Genomic DNA, 17,396 nt, shown 5'->3' with positions numbered 1-17,396 from the left:
CATCAGGTGAGAAATTGGGGATCAACAGAGGTGAGGCTTAGAACCTCAACCCCCCTGTTTTGAGAGAAATCTTCTGCATCCGTGGATGTTTTATTGCCCTTGTCTAGCTTGGATTAACACATAGTCTACAGGCACACACCTGATCATCTACATTTGCTCTCTTACAATACTAAACTATGTTTTCTACCTTTATCTTTCATCTACCTACCACCTCAGCATTTTATTTTAAAAAAATAGTAATAATAAAGGGAGAAATATGGGATTCACATATAAATCAAGTATAAAAATCAAACAAATATTCATATTTGACCTGATTGTTTATAGTTCATAATGAGTGATCAAAACCGAAAGTTTTTGTGATGACTGCCCTTGTACTGTTCACCATGTAAGAACTTATTCACTATGTAAGAATTTGTTCACCGTGTAAGAACTTGTTTGTTATGCTTCAGAAGATTGGAGACTGATGAGAATTAGGCTGGGGGTGGATTAATGATTGTGCATTGAGCATTGACTCCCCTATACAGAATTTTATTGTTGTTAGCAACCATTTGATCAATAAATATGAGAGATGCTCTCTCAAAAAAAAAAAAGTACAAACATCCAATTATAAAATAAGTAAGTCCTTGGGGTGTAATGTATAGCATGGTAATGACAGTTAATAATACTGTATCACATATTTGGAAGTTGCTGAGTAGATCTTAAAAGTTCCCATCACATGAAAAAATTTTAGAACTATTTATGGTGATGGATACCAACTAGACTTATTCTGGTTGATCTTTTCACAACATATACAAATATAAAATCATGATTTTGTACACCTAAAATTAATGTAATATGCCAATTACATCCCATAAAATATAATAAAATTTAATTTAAAAAAAACTCAAAGATTCATTATTCATACATTAAAGATAGAGGGTATATTTTGAAAACTTGAAATTATAAAATGGACAAATTCCTTGAAAAATATGCAATTTGCCAGACTAATTATAGAATAAAAAATCAGAATAACCATGTATCTGTTAAAGAAGTTGAATGTGTAGAATTTCAGGTGTAATTTAAAACTGTACCATAAGGAGAACTCCAGGATTTCCAATCTCCAAGTAGGATAGAGACGGCTAGAACATAACAAGAAGCCAGATAATTTAAAAAGTCATACATTTTCATGAATCCTTCAGGAAGCTGAAATTACAGGGGAAATGAGAGAAAAACCACCACAGCAAATCTCTAATGCAGGAGGACAGGAAATTGCCCTGGGCCCAAACATCATGGGGAGGGACAGAAACACTTAGCCCACTCTGAGACCCAGAACACAGGCCTTGCTCAAAATGGGCTGGATATGGACAACAGAAGCTAACCCCTTCCCACCCCCACACAGATAGTACTGAGCACTGAATAACAGTCTACCATTGGATAAAGCAAGTTTACTCAGAGAGTCTCTGAGGTTCAGGGGCAAAGAGAAGGCCTAAAACTGAGGATAGGGCAGAAATTGAGAAAACCAGCCCCACCCTAAGCACAGATAATGCCAAAGGGATTTAAAGCTGGCAGTAACAGCAAAAACAAAACCCAAACCTGTAGCTCAACTACTTGGTGAACTGACTTAATCCCCCTCAGTAAAGGCCTGGTAGATGGAGATGTATATGTATTTCTGGACATAAATACTATTTATCTCGGTCTCCACCATGGAGCACACAATATCCAGCTTTCTTTCAAATACAAATTATAAATTGCACAAAAGAGAAATAAAAAGAAAAGGAGGGAGCCAGGATGGCGGCGTGAGTAGAGCAGTGGAAATCTCCTCCCAAAAACACATAGAGCTATGAAAATATAACAAAGAAAAATCTTCCTAAAATAGAGACCACAGGACACAGGACAACATCCAGACCACATCCACACCTGCAAGAACCCAGCGCCTTGTGAAGGGGGTAAGATACAAGCCCCAGCCCGGCGGGACCTGAGCGCCCCTCCCCCCGGCTCCCGGTGGGTGGAGAGAAACCGGAGCAGTTTTTTTTTTTGGCGAGCGCTTTTTGGAAGCCTTAGAGGGACGGGCCCCCGTTGCTGGGGAGGCAGGGTGGCGGGACCGGTGAGGAGGTGCCTGGGAACGGCGCCGGAGGACAAAGAATATCCCGCGTTTCTCCCTGCGAGACCGGCGGGCGGGTGCCTGAGACCGGTGCCTGAGGACGGAGGAGGTCGCGCGTTTTTCCCTTTTTTTTTTTTTTCCTCTTTTTGGCGAGCGCTTTTTGGAAGCCTTGAAGGGACGGGGACCCCAGTGCTAGGGAGGCACGGTGGCGGGACTGGTGAGCGGGTGGCTGGGACCGGCGCCTGAGGACAAAGAATATCCCCCGTTTTTCCCTGCGGGACCGGTGGGCAGGTGCCTGAGACCGGCACTTGAGGACAGAGGAAATCACGCGTTTTTCCCCTTTTTTTTTTCTCTTTTCTGCGAGTGCTTTTTGGAAGCCTAAAAGGGACAGGGACCCCGGTGCTAGGGAGGCAGGGCGGCGGGACTGGTGAGCGGGTGCCTGGGACCGGCACCTGAGGACAAAGACTATCCCGCATTTTTCCCTGTGGGACCGGTGGGTGGGTGCCTGAGACCAGCACCTGAGGACGGAAGAAATCGCGCGTTTTTCCCCTTTTTTTCTCTCTTTTTGCCGAGTGCTTTTTGGAAGCCTTGAAGGGACAGGGACCCCGGTGCTAGGGAGGCAGGGCGGCGGGACTGGTGAGCGGGTGCCTGGGACCAGTGCCTGAGGAAAAAGAATATCGAGCGTTCCTTCCCTGCGGGACCGGTGGGTGGGTGCTTTTTGGAAGCCTTGAAAGGACAGGGACCCTGGTGCTAGGGAGACAGGGCAGCAGGACCAGTGAGCGGGTGCCTGGGACCGGCACCTCAGGACAAAAAAAAAAAAAAAAAAATCGCTTGTTTTTTCCTTTTTTTTTTTTCTCTTTCTTTCTGTTCCCTCTCTCATTGTTGCTGTTGTTGTTTTGGTTTGGAGAGTGCTTTTTGGAAATCTTAAAGGGGCAGGACAGGTCACTTAGACCAGAGGCAGGGAATCTGGGGATCTCTGGGCACTCTAACCCCCTGGGCAGCAGGGAGCACAGAGGCCCCTTACGGAGATAAATAGTCTCCTGGCTGCTCCCCCTCCAACGGGGCTCCACCATTTTGGAGGAACAGCCCCAGCCAGGCCAAGCCCACAGCAACAGCGGAGATAAACCCCAAAGCAACTGGGCAGGAAGCAGAAGCCCTGTCTGCGCACAGCTGCCCAGCACAAGCCACTAGAGGTCGCTATTCTCCCAGGAAAAGGCTACAAACCAACAAGAAGGGAAGCTCTTCCAGCGGTCACTTGTACCAGCTCTGCAAACTATCTCTATCACCATGAAAAGGCAAAACTACAGGCAGACAAAGATCACAGAGACAACACCTGAGAAGGAGACAGACCTAACTAGTCCTCCTGAAAAAGAATTCAAAATAAAAATCATGAACATGCTGACAGAGATGCAGAAAAAAATGCAAGAGCAATGGGATGAGATGCAGAGAAAAATGCAAGAGCAGTGGGATGAAGTCCGGAAGGAGATCACAGATGTCAGGAAAGAGATCACAGAAGTGAAACAATCCCTGGAAGGATTTATAAGCAGAATGGATAAGATGCAAGAGGCCATTGAAGGAATAGAAGCCAGAGAACAGGAACGTATAGAAGCTGACATAGAGAGAGATAAAAGGATCTCCAGGAATGAAACAACACTAAGAGAAATATGTGACCAATACAAAAGGAAAAACATTCGTATTATAGGGATACCAGAAGAGGAAGAAAGAGGAAAAGGGATAGAAAGTGTCTTTGAAGAAATAATTGCTGAAAACTTCCCCAAACGGGGGGAGGAAATAATCGAACAGACCATGGAATTATACAGAACCCCCAACACAAAGGATCCAAGGAGGACAACACCAAGACACATAATAATTAAAATGGCAAGGATCAAGGACAAGGAAAGAGTTTTAAAGGCAGCTAGAGAGAAAAAGGTCACCTATAAAGGAAAACCAATCAGGCTAACATCAGACTTCTCAACAGAAACCCTACAGGCCAGAAGAGAATGGCATGATATATTTAATGCAATGAAACAGAAGGGCCTTGAACCAAGGATACTGTATCCACCACGACTATCATTTAAATATGATGGTGGGATCAAACAATTCCCAGACAAGCAAAAGCTGAGGGAATTTGCTTCCCACAAACCACCTCTACAGGGCATCCTACAGGGACTGCTCTAGATGGGAGCACCCCTAAAAAGAGCACAGAACAAAACACACAACATATGAAGAATGGAGGAGGAGGAATAAGAAGGGAGAGAAGAAAAGAATCTCCAGACAGTGTATATAACAGCTCAATAAGCGAGCTAAATTAGGCAGTAAGATACTAAAGAAGCTAACCTTGAACCTTTGGTAACCACGAATCTAAAGCCTGCAATGGCAATAAGTACATATCTTTCAATAGTCACCCTAAATGTAAATGGACTTAATGCACCAATCAAAAGACATAGAGTAATAGAATGGATAAAAAAGCAAGACCCATCTATATGCTGCTTACAAGAAACTCACCTTAAACCCAAAGATAAGCATAGACTAAAAGTCAAGGGATGGAAAAACATATTTCAGGCAAACGACAGTGAGAAGAAAGCAGGGGTTGCAGTACTAATATCAGACAAAATAGACTTCAAAACAAAGAAAGTAACAAGAGATAAAGAAGGCCACTACATAATGATAAAGGGCTCAGTCCAACAAGAGGATATAACCATTCTAAATATATATGCACCCAATACAGGAGCACCAGCATATGTGAAGCAGATACTAACAGAACTAAAGAGGGAAATAGACTGCAATGCATTCATTGTAGGAGACTTCAACACACCACTCACCCCAAAGGATAGATCCACCGGGCAGAAAATAAGTAAAGACACACAGGCACTGAACAACACACTAGAACAGATGGACCTAATAGACATCTATAGAACTTTACATCCAAAAGCAACAGGATATACATTCTTCTCAAGTGCACATGGAACATTCTCCAGAATAGACCACATACTAGCTCACAGAAAGAGCCTCAGTAAATTCCACAATATTGAAATTCTACCAACCAATTTTTCAGACCACAAAGGTATGAAAGTAGAAATAAATTCTACAAAGAAAACAAAAAGGCTCACAAACACATGGAGGCTTAACAACATGCTACTAAATAATCAATGGATCAATGAACAAATCAAAATAGAGATCAAGGAATATATAGAAACAAATGACAACAACAACACTAAGCCCCAACTTCTGTGGGATGCAGCAAAAGCAGTCTTAAGAGGAAAGTATATAGCAATCCAGGCACACTTGAAGAAGGAAGAACAATCCCAAATGAATAGTCTAACATCACAATTATTAAAACTGGAAAAAGAAGAACAAATGAGGCCTAAAGTCAGCAGAAGGAGGGACATAATAAAGATCAGAGAAGAAATAAACAAAATTGAGAAGAATAAAACAATAGCAAAAATCAACGAAACCAAGAGCTGGTTCTTTGAGAATATAAACAAAATAGATAAGCCTCTAGCCCAACTTATTAAGAGAAAAAGAGAGTCAACACAAATCAACATAATCAGAAATGAGAATGGAAAAATCACGACAGACTCCACAGAAATACAAAGAATTATTAAAGACTACTATGAAAACCTATATGCCAACAAGCTGGAAAACCTAGAAGAAATGGACAACTTCCTAGAAAAATACAACCTCCCAAGACTGACCAAGGAAGAAACACAAAAGTTAAACAAACCAATTACAAGCAAAGAAATTGAAACAGTAATCAAAAAACTACCCAAGAACAAAACCCCGGGGCCGGACGGATTTACCTCGGAATTTTATCAGACACACAGAGAAGACATAATACCCATTCTCCTTAAAGTGTTCCACAAAATAGAAGAAGAGGGAATACTCCCAAACTCATTCTATGAAGCCAACATCACCCTAATACCAAAACCAGGAAAAGACCTCACCAAAAAAGAAAATTACAGACCAATATCCCTGATGAATGTAGATGCAAAAATACTCAATAAAATATTAGCAAACAGAATTCAACAGTATATCAAAAGGATCATACACCATGACCAAGTGGGGTTCATCCCAGGGATGCAAGGATGGTACAACATTCGAAAATCCATCAACATCATCCACCACATCAACAAAAAGAAAGACAAAAACCACATGATCATCTCCATAGATGCTGAAAAAGCATTTGACAAAATTCAACATCCATTCATGATAAAAACTCTCAGCAAAATGGGAATAGAGGGCAAGTACCTCAACATAATAAAGGCCATATATGATAAACCCACAGCCAGCATTATACTGAACAGCGAGAAGCTGAAAGCATTTCCACTGAGATCGGGAACCAGACAGGGATGCCCACTCTCCCCACTGTTATTTAACATAGTACTGGAGGTCCTAGCCACGGCAATCAGACAAAACAAAGAAATACAAGGAATCCAGATTGGTAAAGAAGAAGTTAAACTGTCACTATTTGCAGATGATATGATACTGTACATAAAAAACCCTAAAGACTCCACTCCAAAACTACTAGGACTGATATCGGAATACAGCAAAGTTGCAGGATACAAAATCAACACACAGAAATCTGTAGCTTTCCTATACACTAACAACGAATCAATAGAAAGAGAAATCAGGAAAACAATTCCATTCACCATTGCATCAAAAAGAATAAAATACCTAGGAATAAACCTAACCAAGGAAGTGAAAGACTTATACTCTGAAAACTACAAGTCACTCTTAAGAGAAATTAAAGGGGACACTAATAAATGGAAACTCATTCCATGCTCATGGCTAGGAATAATTAATATCGTCAAAATGGCCATCCTGCCTAAAGCAATATACAAATTTGATGCAATCCCTCTCAAATTACCAGAAACATTCTTCAATGAATTGGAAGAAATAATTCAAAAATCCATATGGAAACACCAAAGACCCCGAATAGCCAAAGCAATCCTGAAAAAGAAGAATAAAGTAGGGGGGATCTCACTCCCCAACTTCAAGCTCTACTACAAAGCCATAGTAATCAAGACAATTTGGTACTGGCACAAGAACAGAGCCACAGACCAGTGGAACAGATTAGAGACCCCAGAAATTAACCCAAACATATATGGTCAATTAATATTTGATAAAGGAGCCATGGACATACAATGGCAAAATGACAGTCTCTTCAACAGATGGTGCTGGCAAAACTGGACAGCTACATGTAGGAGAATGAAACTGGACCATTGTCTAACCCCATATACAAAGGTAAACTCAAAATGGATCAAAGACCTGAATGTAAGTCATGAAACCATTAAACTCTTGGAAAAAAACATAGGCAAAAACCTCTTAGACATAAACATGAGTGATCTCTTCTTGAACATATCTCCCTGGGCAAGGAAAACAACAGCAAAAATGAGCAAGTGGGACTACATTAAGCTGAAAAGCTTCTGTACAGCGAAAGACACCATCAATAGAACAAAAAGGAACCCTACAGTATGGGAGAATATATTTGAAAATGACAGATCTGATAAAGGCTTGACGTCCAGAATATATAAAGAGCTCACACGCCTCAACAAACAAAAAACAAATAACCCAATTAAAAAATGGGCAGAGGAACTGAACAGACAGTTCTCCAAAAAAGAAATACAGATGGCCAAGAGACACATGAAAAGATGCTCCACATCGCTAATTATCAGAGAAATGCAAATTAAAACTACAATGAGGTATCACCTCACACCAGTAAGGATAGCTGCCATCCAAAAGACAAACAACAACAAATGTTGGCGAGGCTGTGGAGAAAGGGGAACCCTCCTACACTGCTGGTGGGAATGTAAATTAGTTCAACCATTGTGGAAAGCAGTATGGAGGTGCATCAAAATGCTCAAAACAGACCTACCATTTGACCCAGGAATTCCACTCCTAGGAATTTACCCTAAGAACGCAGCAATCAAGTTTGAGAAAGACAGATGCACTCCTATGTTTATCGCAGCACTATTTACAATAGCCAAGAATTGGAAGCACCCTAAATGTCCATCGGTAGATGAATGGATAAAGAAGATGTGGTACATATACACAATGGAATACTACTCAGCCATAAGAAGTGGAAAAATCCAACCATTTGCAGCAACATGGATGGAGCTGGAGAGTATTATGCTCAGTGAAATAAGCCAAGCGGAGAAAGAGAAATACCAAATGATTTCACTCATCTGAGGAGTATAGGAACAAAGGAAAAACTGAAGGAACAAAACAGCAGCAGAATTACAGAACCCAAAAATGCACTAACAGGTACCAAAGGGAAAGGAACTGGGGAGGATGGGTGGGCAGCGAGGGATAAGGGGGGGGAAGAAGAAGGGGGGTATTAAGATTAGCATGCATGGGGGGAGGGAGAAAGGGGAGGGTGGGCTGCACAACACAGAGAGGACAAGTAGTGACTCTACAACATTTTGCTAAGCTGATGGACAGTAACCGTAATGTGGTTGTTAGGGGGGACCTGATATAGGGGAGAGCATAGTAAACATAGTATTCTTTAGGTAAGTGTAGATTAAAAATTTAAAAAAAAAAAGAAAGAAAGAAAGAAAAGGGGGATTACTCCTTAACAGGATAAAACTATTGGTAAATCAAAGATCAACGCATGCTTTAAATATCCTTAATGTTGATCACTTAAAGGGTGTCAGATGATCAGCTATGGAGGTACTCTTTTCTGATAATATTCCTTTCTCTTAATAAAAAAAAAAAAAAAAAAAAAAAGCAGTTACTGTGTGCTGACCTCCAATGAGTTCTGCACAGTGGTATAGAGGGCATGTCAAAGTGTGGGCAAAGGGTCTGTTTGTTTCTACGCAGAAGATCAAGGCCTAGCTTGGATACCCAGAAAATGAACTAAGATACGATATGAGGAGGAGCTTCCGGCATCAGCACTCTCTGGAGGACTCGTGCCGGGGGATGATCATCAAAAAGCCTCCACAGGGATCCGGACGATGCTGCGGTTGTGGCTGCATCCAGCCCACCGTCTCCTGGACTTGCCATAAGAAGGAGGAGGGAGATGTCTAGGCTGGCATGTGCATACAGTGAGACAACGAATTTGACTGGATCTGTACTGTTGGAACTCAACCAGGAGTTGGGAGGGGTGCAAGTTGTAGCACCCCAAAATCTCATGACTATAGACTATCTATGGTTAAAAGAACATATGGGATGTGAACAGATCCCAGAAATGGGCTGCTTTAATTTGTCTGATGGTTCAAGTACAGTTGGAAAATATCCATCATATCATAGATAAATTTTCACAAATGCCTAGGGTGCCTAAATGGTTTTCTTGGCTTCACTGGAGATGGCTGGTAATTATAGATTTGCTTTGTTTATGTCACCGTATTCCTATTATGTTAATATGTGTGTGCAAATTAGTTAGTAGTTTAAAACCTATACATACTTAAGGTACTATACAAGAAGATATGTCAAAGAAATAATCAATCCTCCCAAGTTTCCTTCATATGCTACATCTATAGCTTTTCTTCTTCCTTCCTAATTACAAACCTTAAATAGAATTCGTGCCTCATATCGAATTTACCGAGTATCATAATTCCTCCAGGTGGTAAAGATACCTCGAGACAAGTGCTGGGCATAGAAGCCACAGGGCATAAATCTGCAAAGAAGTAAAAAGCTAACCTTTGCAAACAATATGGCTTCTCTCTCACTTACCAACTTTACATTTCCCTGTATGGCCCCGGAAGATGACTGGTTAGCCAGAGACGGGTAAGATTCCTCAAGGGAGGAACAACCTAAGACAGGTACAGTCGCAGGGGGGCCATCAGGTGAGAATTTGGGGATCAACAGAGGTGAGGCTCAGAACCTCACCCCCCCTGCTTTGAGAGAAATCTTCTGCATCCGTGGATGCCTTGCTGCCCTTGTCTAGCCTGGATTAATACTTAGTCCATAGGCACACACCTGATCATCTGATCATCTACATTTGCCTTCTTACAGCACTAAACTATGTTTTCTACCTTTATCTTGCATCTACCTACCACTTCAGCATTTTATTAAAAATAAAAATAATAATAATAATAGGAGAAATGTGGGATCAACATATAAATCAAGTACAAAAATCAAATGAATATTCATATTTGACCTGATGGTTTATAGGTCATATTGCATGATCAAAACCGAAAGTTTCTGTGATGAATGCCCTTGTACTGTTCACCATGTAAGAATTTATTCACTATGTAAGAATTCGTTCACCATGTAAGAACTTGTTCGTTATGCTTCAGAAGATTGGAGACTGACGAGAATTAGGCTTGAGATGGATTAATGATTGTACATTGAGCATTGACCCCCCTATACTGAATTTTATTGTTGTTAACAACCATTTGATCAATAAATATGAGAGATGCCCTCTCAAAAAAAAAAAAAAAAAGAAAGAAAAGGAGAAGGAAAGAAAGCAATTGTCTAGAGAAGATTTACAGTACGGTTCAGAGACTGACCCAATATTGAAACATTGGGGAATTTTAAAAAATTATGATTGTTAAAAGCTATAGTGGTAAAGGTGGAAACTATACATGAATAGATGGAGAATTTCAACAAAGAAATGGAAACTACAAAAGAAATGCTAGAATTAAACCCATAGTAACTGAGATGAAGAATACCTTTGTTAGCAGTAAACTCAATACAGCTAAGAGGAGAAAAATCTGTGAACTTGAGATAAATCAATAGAAAGTACCTAAACCAAAATACAAAGAGAAAAATGAAAAACAAAACACCAGTACAGAGCATCAGAGCTGGGTTTGCATCATGTGTAAAAGTTAAAAGCATGACAACAATAACACAAAAGATGAGAGGTAGAAATTGGAAGTATTGTATTATAAAGTTCTTAAATTGTATGTGATTCATTATAATAAATGCTTGAAAGTAGACGGTGGTTAATTAAAAATATGTATGGTAAACTTCAGGGCAAAGGTCAGCAAAGTATGACCAGTGAATCAAATCCAACTTCCTGTCTTTTTTTATAAGTAAAATTTTGTTGAAACAACTATGCCCATCATCTACATATTATATATGTCTGCTTTCATGCTACAGTGTTGGAGTTGAGTATTTTTGCAACACAGCCCATATGGCCTACAAAGCCTAAAGTATTTCCTAACTTGCTGTTTATAGAAAAAGTTGCCAATACCTGTTTTAGAGCAACTACTAGATAAATGTTACTGAAGTAGGAAATCTAAAAAAATACTCAATTAATCCAAATTAGGCCAAAAAAAGAGGAAGAAAGGAATACAAGCTGATTGGGAAAATAGCAAGAACAAAAAAACAAGAGTGTAGATTTTAATTCAACTATATCACTGATTACATTAAATATAAATAATTTAATTATGCCAATTAAAACACAGAGATTGTCATAGTACATAAAAAAGAGAACAAACTGATATCTACATCAAATTGACTTTAAATACAAAGATATAGATTAAAAGGATGGAAAAATGTGTACCATGCAAATTCACAAACTCTAGTTAAAATAAGGTATAAGGAATAAAGTATAAGATAAAGAGGGACATTAGCCAAGAGTAAAAATACCAATTCTCTCTCTCTCTCTCTCTCTCTCTCTCTCTGTCTGTCTCTGTCTCTGTCTCTCTCTCTCTCTCTCTCTCTCACACACACACACACACACACACAAATCCTAAATGTATATCCTCTAAAAACTTATAGTACTGAAATAAATACAGAAATTTGCAATTGTAGTTGGAGACTTAACACTTCTCTTTAAGATATCTATAGAACACATAGAAAACCAGTAAGGATATAAGGACAGGACCACCACTACCAAAAATCTTGATTTAATGGACACTTGTGCAGCATTACTGTCAATAATAACAGAATACCCATTTTTTCCAATGCGCATGGAACATTCATCCAGGGAAACTATATTCTGATCCAAAAAACAAACTTTAACAAATATAAAATAATTAAAATCATACAGAGTATGTTTTTTGGCCATACTAGAATTAAAACAGACATCAAAAACAGAGAGAAATCTGGAAAAATACCCAATTATTTTAGAAATTAAACATTTCTAAATTAATGTTTACAGCAGAGGTAATAAAGGAACTTGGGAAATACTAATTTAGTGAAAATGAAAAATACAATATTAAAATCTATGGTATGTATCTAAAGCAGTGCTTAGAGGGAAATTTATAGCATTCATATTCATATTAGAAAAGAAGAAAATCATAATAGCTTAAGCCTTTATCTTATGAAACTAGAAAAATAAGAGTCAATTAAACCTAAAGTAGAAGGAATGAAGAGAAGCAAAGACTCTGAAAACAGCAAAACAATAGAGACAATTGAAACCCAAAACTGATTCTACTAAAAGACAGTAAAGTTGATCAACTCTAACCAGACTGAAAGAAAAAGAGAGAAAACACTAATTGCAAATATCAAGAATGAAAACTGCCTTACTGCAGACCCTCTGGAACCTTATTTTACATTGTTTTCTTTTAGCTTCTTCTTATTTTTGATGATTTCATCAGGTTGCTATTAGTCCATGCATGTCTCAAGGAGGAAAAAATTAAAATTTAACAAGTAAAATTAAGACGGTTTGAAAACTGCTTGAAATGAAAAGAAGGGAGTGAGGGAGAGAGAGTTGATTGGGTGGAACCTTAACCTGAGATGTGAGACTCATAATAGACATTGTTTTGTTGATAATGTGATTTTGAGTGAGATGGTGAATTCAGTTGGGGCATACTAGTTTCAGTTTACCTCGTGAACATCCTAGTAGAGATGTCTAGTAGGAAGGTAGATATATGGGCTTGGTATCTGAAAGGAGGTCTGGGGTAGAGCTCAGTGTTGAGCATCATCAGCGTACACGTAGTATTAAAACTGGGAGCAGTCTGATGATGCATAGGTTGAGAAAGAAACAAGCCCACCCCTGACCTCATAGAAGTGTTTTCCAATTCCTTCGTGCCATAAGACACCACAGGGAACAGAGTCCCAAGTACCAAGAAGAAGAACTAGCTGCAACTCAGGGCTTTTGCTCTCCAAGAGGAACCCAGAACAGCTCACTGTGTAAGGGTGGGGGTGGAGCTGGGCCTGCAGTGTTCACGGTGCGCACACACACACAGGCACCTCGTGGACGTAGAGCTGTTCAGAAAAGAGCAAACTTGCCAACTAGATTCTAGTGGCTAGAAATGAAAAGAATGAGCTGAGGAAACTGGATTATTCTAATCTAACCAGTTACTGTAGCTGCCAAATGACCGGTGGTATCGTTAGATGTGGATGGCATCCTATTTGATTTTTCCATAAAACACTAAAAACAGATGATATTAATATAGGCTATGACGTGTTAAAGGCATTGCTTGAACATTAATAATTATTCTAGAACAAATAATAAATACTACAGGCATGTGAGCATAGGCATATTTATAAGAGGAAAATCAGTTTTCTGCAGTTATCTGGAATTGATGTTCATGCTAATGTATGCCAAAACCTTTGTCTCTTTTTCTTCAAATTCTCACTTCCTTCTTTAAACCAAAGCTGGTTTGTAAGGGAAAAATAGTGCCTTTTATTTAGTTTCACTCACGAAAATTAACATCTTTTTCTCTTAGTCATTTTGGCAGCAGGGGCCCTCCCTGGGTTTATGGGGAATGGTAGACCTTCAGTAGCATCCTGAGATTTCCTTTTAGTTTCTGAAAAACAGTTACAATGTTATACTTTCTACTGCAAACAATAGAGATTCCTTCATGAAGCCTCAAGAAAAAGAGAGTTCGGAAATGGAAAGCTGTCGGGTACAGAGGAGGCTGAGGGAAGAGGAGCCCCACATCTCCGCCATGGACGGCGTGTCCCTCCACAGGGTCCCCTGACCGCTGTCCCTCTGACTGTCGCTTCCGCTGTGACGGCCACTCTGCCACCTGGCCTCTTCTGCCTGTTTACCATTTCTGTGTATGAGCGTGTTTTGAAGTCTTCAGCTTCCCACAGCTCTCCAGTTGTGCTTCATGACATCCTTTTAGATTCCTTTCCCAGTCCTATAACATCTCCTCCTTTTGCAGGATCCTTCCGGGACAGCTCGAGGCACCCTGTGTGCTCTGGGGGTCCTGGGGACCTCCCGCGGTGTAATGCAGCTGAGGTTTTCTCTCTGTCGAGGAGCTCCTCACAAGGAATGACACCACACATCAGGGCCCTTGATTTTATGTTAACCCCTAGATCGTATGGTTTGTGTTAGCATTTTATGAGTTACGGCCGAAATCTCAACCAGTTCCTGAGGACACAGCTGCGCTCTAGACTCTGTCTTCACCCAAAGCAGCCTTTCTGGCTTCCAGGCTTCGTGAGCGAGCAGGCCTGGGGGTGCTGCTCCCTTGGGTATGGCGGTGCTTGAGTCGGGAAGTGGAGGGTTATATGTGCTAAAGTGGGGAGATAGGAAGAGGAAAGCAGAAATGAAGGATGACAGAACAAGTCTGTGGGAATCAAAGCAACTTCATACTCAACTAGTGTTCAGATTTCTAAAGGAAATGGAAGGACATTTGGCAATGAGACAAGTGAGTCATGGTTTTCAGAAGGTGGGTTTTTTGTTGAGCATTTAAAAATCTTTTTTTTTTTTTTAATTTTCAAGATGATTATAGAGCTTGGGACATTCAGAAAAGTGAACTCTGTAAACCAGAACAAAGTTACCATCCCCGTACCGTGAAATTTGGAAATTCAACTACATTTCAGGATGACTATGTTCCTCAGGAGATAAAGCCGAGGCAAAGCTTTAAACCTAGCTCTAATGTCAAATCTTCTTCAGCGCCTTTTCACGGCGACACAAGCCATCGCCTCGATTATATACCTCATCAGCGAGAAGTCAAGTTTGCAAGACCAAAAGAAGTTTACAAGCCAACTAGCCAACCCTTTGAAAGATCTCACAACTCATCGGTATGACTTTCAGGGTCTTGTGGGTGAAACTGCAAAAATCTGCAGGCCGGCAGATACCAGAGTGACCCAAAATGCCCAGTTTGAAGGAAGCATGGAATTCTGTGCAAGTTTTCGGCCGTGGGAAATCCCGCCACCCAAAGTCAAGAAAGTACAGGAATACGTCCCTCCTGCAGGGGCCATGCAGTCACACAGCACAGCCATCTTGACTACGTTCCGCATCAGGCCAAGTGTGTCGCTCCAATCAGGCCAGCTTCTCATAGAAGAAATAACCATTTTCCTTTCAAGGAAAAAGCACCATGAAGGAAGATTTTCCAGCATGGGAAAGTTGTTGTCAAGGGCTTATTAAGAATCAGCAGCAGATTCCCAACCCATCTGGAAAATTTGACAGTCTGAGCACATTGTGATCTCACTATGTGCCCCATGAACTGATTCCAACAGAGAGCTGCAAACCTTTAAATGTTCCTTTTAAGAGTTCCATCCCACTTGGTGATGGGACCATGGACCCTGCACTCAAGAAACAGGAAATCTGCCCTGATAGCTACCCTTCTCCTCTGGGTTACATATTTGAAAATACAGATTCCTGAGGTCACAAATTCTTTCAAAAGATTGCCCCCGAGTGGAAGCCTTCTAATCACCAAATCATGTTTAAGAGGAAGCTAAGGGTGTTTGCTTTCCAAGAGCAAAATCATTTTTCCGTAGTAGAAAACAACTTATGAGAGAGCTAAAATCAGTTTTAAAATCTTTAAAACAAGAAAATAGAAGAATTTCTTGTAGGAAATCAGGATCATAAAATCATTTTGTATAGATGTTTCAACCCAGGTTGTTTTTTAATATGCATATCTGAAAGTTGAATGATGTACAATCTGAACTAATTTTATCCCCAACATACTGTTTGGAAGGCTGTCTCCAACCTATTATCATTCATTCTTGTGTTTATAATTGTTATGCACATCCCCGTGACCCTCTGTCAAGCACCGTGGGACTCTGGAACACCACTGAACACGATGCATAGGTTCCTCTCCCAAGACAAGAGCATTCATTCTTGTCAGACATTAAGGCATCTACGTGGTCCACACTGAGCCAGGTTTTGGGTGGTGGTGGTAAAGACTTCCCAGCACCCACCATGTTCAGGTTGGTCAGAGGCACCATGGTGCGGCAAGCAAGGCTCCCTGGGCTGGGAGTCAGAGAGTCCCAGTTCCAAGGACAGCAGTTTCTATTTGTGCTGCCTACACAAATGACTCATGTTTTTGAGCCTCAGTGTCTTCATTTGTAAAAGAATATCTGCGGTTCCTACCTGACAGAAATTCTGTTTTGAGCATCAGATCATACGCTACATTGTGACCTGTAAAGTAAAAGTGCTAAGGATGTCAGTGAGCGATAAGTCAACCTCTTTTTGTACCTGTTTTCTCCTTTTTCAAATTAAGATAATTGCATACCAAATACTCAGTTTCTGATCTATAGCAAAGATTGTAAAATAATCTGATTTGCTTCAAGTTCAGGAGTAGTCTGAGTTTCTGAGAAGAGTCTTTCTCTAATGGGTCATCAACACCCAAGATGTGGTTACAGAGAAGGGAGAGCTCAGGGGGGGTGGATAACATGGTCTGAATGACAGTATTTCCAGAAAGGAAAAGCATTTGCTAGTCACTTTAGGAATGGCCAGCAGCCCTGGAGAAATCCTCAGGGCGACCTTGAGTGATCTGCACCTAAGCACCATGCCTGCCTCATGGTTCAGAACAGCCAGGCACAGCTGGGGGCCCAATCAGGCCTCTCTGCCCATGGGCAGGGGAGTGCTAAACAGGGGGAAGGAGTGATGCCGCCAGGTGAAGTAGAAGGAACACTGATCTATGAATGTTGGAAATTTCCTAATGAGTTAAACTCTCACTGGGTGTGTTTTTTTTTCCTTTGGTGAATGATTACATTATGGCAGAATATGATTGATTTCATCATAAAGTTTAGTTTTTTGTAGCTTTAAATTGTTTCAGACTATGTACTAAGTTGAGAATAAGTCCATCAACATTTGGTTAAAATGTTTTAATTATTTGAAGTTTTATTTACATTTGTATTTATTAGTGGAAATTATGTAGAATTTTATGTCTAAGTAATAATAAAGCATCAACAAAGGGAAGGAATTTTCGTAAAGTCATTTCTGTACCTAATTTTCTCTGGAAAAGAGCTTTTAAATAAGTTTTATCTAGGATAATCTGTACACCAGTAGTCTTGTCTTTTTAACAGAAAGCATTGTTATATACTCAAAATGAAAAATTAGGGAATACTCCAACATTCTCATCCTGGCCCATTTTCTAATACTAGATATTCAAATCTCACTCTAATCTAATACGGACAAGAGTCTTCTATAGGAAGCCATGTCCTGGGGTTTCCTGAGCCAGTTGCCTTGGGCTGAGACGCAAAGATGAGTAGCAGTGTCTCCCTACAGCCTAACGCTCACTATCGT

General features: G+C 40.3%; 1 protein-coding gene across 1 annotated transcript in view; it reads left to right on the top strand.

Moving 5' to 3' along the window:
• Positions 1 to 17,152, top strand: part of LOC118968735 (stabilizer of axonemal microtubules 2-like) — a 37,304-nt gene extending 20,152 nt beyond the window's left edge. The window contains 4 exon segments of the mRNA XM_037000566.2: positions 14,643 to 14,926; positions 14,928 to 15,138; positions 15,141 to 15,224; positions 15,227 to 17,152. Coding sequence (XP_036856461.2) covers positions 14,643 to 14,926; positions 14,928 to 15,138; positions 15,141 to 15,224; positions 15,227 to 15,660 — 1,013 coding nt within the window. The 3' untranslated portion in view covers positions 15,661 to 17,152.
• The last annotated feature ends 244 nt before the right edge of the window (positions 17,153 to 17,396 follow it).

The sequence above is a fragment of the Manis javanica genome, chromosome 12 (genome assembly GCF_040802235.1).
Source record: "Manis javanica isolate MJ-LG chromosome 12, MJ_LKY, whole genome shotgun sequence".
NCBI lineage: Eukaryota > Metazoa > Chordata > Mammalia > Pholidota > Manidae > Manis > Manis javanica.
Note: the sequence above shows the minus strand (reverse complement) of the source record. Positions and strands in the feature narration are given on the sequence as shown.